Here is a 3,779-nt window from a genome sequence, read left to right on the forward strand (position 1 = left end):
AGAACAGTGCAAATAAATAGACCTACATCCACTAACCACATCCTAGGCTACCTAACAACCTAAAATCCACTACAACATGCATATCTAACTATCCTAACATGAACATAAATGGAAAAATAAGAATAAACTACGAATGGATAAAAGGGATTGCGTGTTGCGGAACCTGGAAGGCCGAATAATGAGGATAGGCAGAAAGGTGGATGGAGGTGGTGATGATGGTGGCGTCCGGTGCTAGGCACGGCGGTTGGCGGTGGTGGGCACGGCTGCGCAGCTGTTCGGGGCAGGGAGGGGAGAAGAGGGGTGGTGTTGCTAGTGGAAGGGGGGTTGTGGTTGGGACGGTTGGCGGCGGTGGGTGGTGGCGCGGAGGAGCAGTGGCGGAGGAGGGGGGAAAGGGAAGAAAGAAGAAAGAAGAGAAGAATGGGGGAGGGGGTGGTGCGGCGGTGGGGTCTGGGTGGTTGACGGGGGACGGCGGTGGTCGGAGATGGTGGTTGGGTGGTTGTTGTGATCGGAGAAGAAGAGAGGGAGGAGAGGGTTTCAGGGGGGCTGCACGAATGTAGGGTTCGCGTGGCTGGGGGGTTTAGTATTTTTAAATCCACGCGATCACGTGGAGCACGCGGTCGCGTGGTTGGGGTGAAATGGGGCTGACGCAATCGCGTGGGTTGCGCGATCGCATGGAATGGGTAGAAGGAGGGGATGACGCGATCGCATGGGGCATGCGATCGCATCGCTGGAAATTGTGCTAAACGCACGACTCCAGCGTCGTTTCAGCGCAACTCTCTGTCTCCTTTTGGGATTTGTGCAATCCATGCGACGCGATCGCGTCGCTCACGCTGTCGCGTGGGATTCGTTGTGTGCATGTGACGCGATCGCATGGGGCATGCGATCGCGTGGGCCATTTTGTGCTATACGCACAATGGCCGCATGATTCTAGCCCAACTTTCTGGACGTTGGATCCTTACGCCGATTTCCATATCACGTGGCTGCGTGGGTGACGCGATCGCGTGGGTAGTGTTATTCGTAATATGACGCGATCGCATGAGTGATGCGGTCACGTCGCGCACCCCTTTTTTTTATATATGCATGAAAAATGTAGAATGCAATGATTAATATGAGTGAGATGCAAAATTCCAGGTTCAATATAATAAAATAAAATAAAACTTGAAAACAAATAAAACTAAATAAAAATTAAAAAGAAACGATCATACCATGATGGGTTGTCTCCCACCTAGCACTTTTAGTTAAAGTCCTTAAGTTGGACATTGGAGGAGCTTCCTATTATGGTGGCTTATGCTTAAATTCATCCAAAAATCTCCACCAATGCTTGGGATGCCAATAGCCTCCGGGGTCCCAAACTAGGCATGTAAAGCTTCTGAGCAGCTTCAAACAGATTGTCAAGCTCCCAGGGTGACAAATGTCAGAATAGAATCCATGATCCCAAGCCTTGCTTTTAAATCCGCCTTCATCTTGATCTACATGTTTCCATCCGGGCGGTTTAAAGAGTAGATTCTCACCATGGTGACCAAACATTCTCCGTGATCCATTCAATTGAGCATGATACCAATCCGTGCACTTCGAGTTGAAGCATGGAGCATTATTGAACCTTGTGCACCAGCTCTGAGTGCGAGCCATTTCCCTCTTACTCTTAAAGCCGCAGAGAGCTCTGAGCTGGTCATCTGTTTCAAGTAAACCATATTCAAGTGAATAAGTAAAGTTAAAGGTTAAGGATTGTACCCACTTGAAGCTTGTATTGGGTGGTAATGGCCTTGGGGTAGATGTTTCTGGTGGTTCTGTAAGTTCTTCTCCCTTGTGCTCTTCTGTGAATTCCTCCACTTCCTTGCAAGGTTCTTCAAATGCATCTGAGTCCTGGTCAAAGTCTTCTATGTCTTTCTCATCACTTGAGTCATGGATTGGAGGTTGAGAGAAATCTACCTCCGCGTCATCTTCGTATTCACTTGCGGATGCAAGTTCATTACTAAGAGAGCTAGACTTGTGACTATCATCATCAAGGGAATTTGTGTCTTGGGTTATTCCGTCTAGTTCTTCATAAATGACTTTCCTTGGGGATTGTGCACTATCCTTCTTAGCATCAACTGTAACGTCCTTGACAGAGTTCTCCTCAACTCTGGATTCCCATGGAGGTTCAGTGTCTCCTAGATCTTCAACCAACTCTTCTTCTTGTACAATGACAGCTTCTTCTACTTGTTCTAGTACGAATTCATGCTCTGTCTTGTCCACTGGAGTTTCTAGTGTCTCCTTCATGCTACGCTCTTCATTAGATTGTCCACATGGGGTTGTGGTTGGTCCTTGAATGTTCGAGCGTCTAGAAGCTAATTGAATTACTGCTTGCTCCAGTTGTCGAATGGTTGTTTGAAGTTTATTTACTGTTTCCTTGAGGTGAACTTCTGATTCTCTGGGTGATGGATTTGGACATGAAACATAGGGAAGCGGTGGTGCTTGGGAGTGATTGGATTGGAACTGGGGTAGGAAAGGATCATACGGTGGCGAATGGTGAAGAGAAGCTTGTGAGTGTGGTGGTTCGAGGTTATGTTGAGAAGATGATCTATAGGCATGGGGTGGGGCTTGTTGGTAGTTACAAGGTTGTCCACCATATCTTTCAGCTGGGTATGCATTGTGGGATGGTCGTTGTCCATGATATCTTGGAGGGTGTTGTTGCCTAAAGGGTTGATTAGATCCTCTTAGCTCCATCCATCCTTGATTGGTCTGACCTTGATGCATATTCCTGTTGTAACTTCTATTTCCTTCAACAAAGTTAGAACCAAACTCAAAGCAAGAGGGGTGAGAGTTCATAGTAGCAAATGAAATTAAAAAGGAAAAAACAGAAATAAATAAACAAATAAAAGAAAATTATTTACAATAACCAATAATAAGGCACATGTTAGCAGTTCCCCAGCAACGGCGCCATTTTGACGTTAGGATTTTTGCCAGTAAAGAATTTCATAAAAACAGTCACGTTGTAGATATAGTTTCTAAACCAACAAAAATTCCTTCGTACAAACGTTTTGGTTGTCACAAGTAACAAACCCCTTAAATAAATTGTTTCCGAAGTATTCAAACATCGGGTCGTCTTCTCAAGGAACTGCAGGGAAGTATGTTCTTATTATTGGTTATGGAGATTGTAGAATTGGGGGTTTCAAGAATGAGGAATGAGTAATTTAATCAGCAATTAAAGTAAATGAAGAACAAGTAATTTAAATAGCAAGTGAAATAAATAAATGACTATAAATAAACTTTTGGCAAGGTATGAGAAATTAGAGGTCCTATCCTGGCTATCCTTATCAATGATGATGATAATTGAATCTTAATTCCACTTTGTTAACCTTTACTAAGATAAAGGAAGGTCAAGGGATTAATTGGTTTGATCTTCGGATCCTATTTATTTCCTAAGAAAAGATTGGGATTATTGAAGTTCAATTCAATTAACAAAGATAACAATTATCAATCATGTTTGAGTTTGACAACTCCTGAGTTACTGATTTCTTAACCAAGACCAAAAGGGAAAAAGTAAATCTGCTGGAATAAAAATGTCTTCAGAGTAAAAGCAACAATAGCATAAATAAAAGAAATCAATATTAAACTGAAATACCTCAAATAGCATTAATAAAAGAGTAATCTGTAACATGAAAGGATTCATAAAGTAACTTGCAAAAGTAAATAAAAGGAATATTGAACCTGATCAAAAGAGACAATCCTGAAAGCGAATAAAAATCCTAAATCTAAATCCTAATCCTAAAGAGAGAGAAGAGAACCTCCCTCAAAAC

General features: G+C 43.2%; 1 protein-coding gene across 1 annotated transcript; it reads left to right on the plus strand.

Moving 5' to 3' along the window:
* Positions 201-557, plus strand: LOC107636166 (glycine-rich protein DOT1-like). The gene has a single exon (XM_016339692.1). The coding sequence runs from the start codon at positions 201-203 to the stop codon at positions 555-557; it is 357 nt and encodes a 118-aa protein (XP_016195178.1).

This window comes from Arachis ipaensis, chromosome B04 (assembly GCF_000816755.2).
Source record: "Arachis ipaensis cultivar K30076 chromosome B04, Araip1.1, whole genome shotgun sequence".
NCBI classification, from domain to species: domain Eukaryota; kingdom Viridiplantae; phylum Streptophyta; class Magnoliopsida; order Fabales; family Fabaceae; genus Arachis; species Arachis ipaensis.

Excerpts from the sequence above, each read along its gene's own strand:
- LOC107636166 (XM_016339692.1), top strand. The coding sequence starts at position 201 with ATGGAGGTGGTGATGATGGTGGCGTCCGGTGCTAGGCACGGCGGTTGG.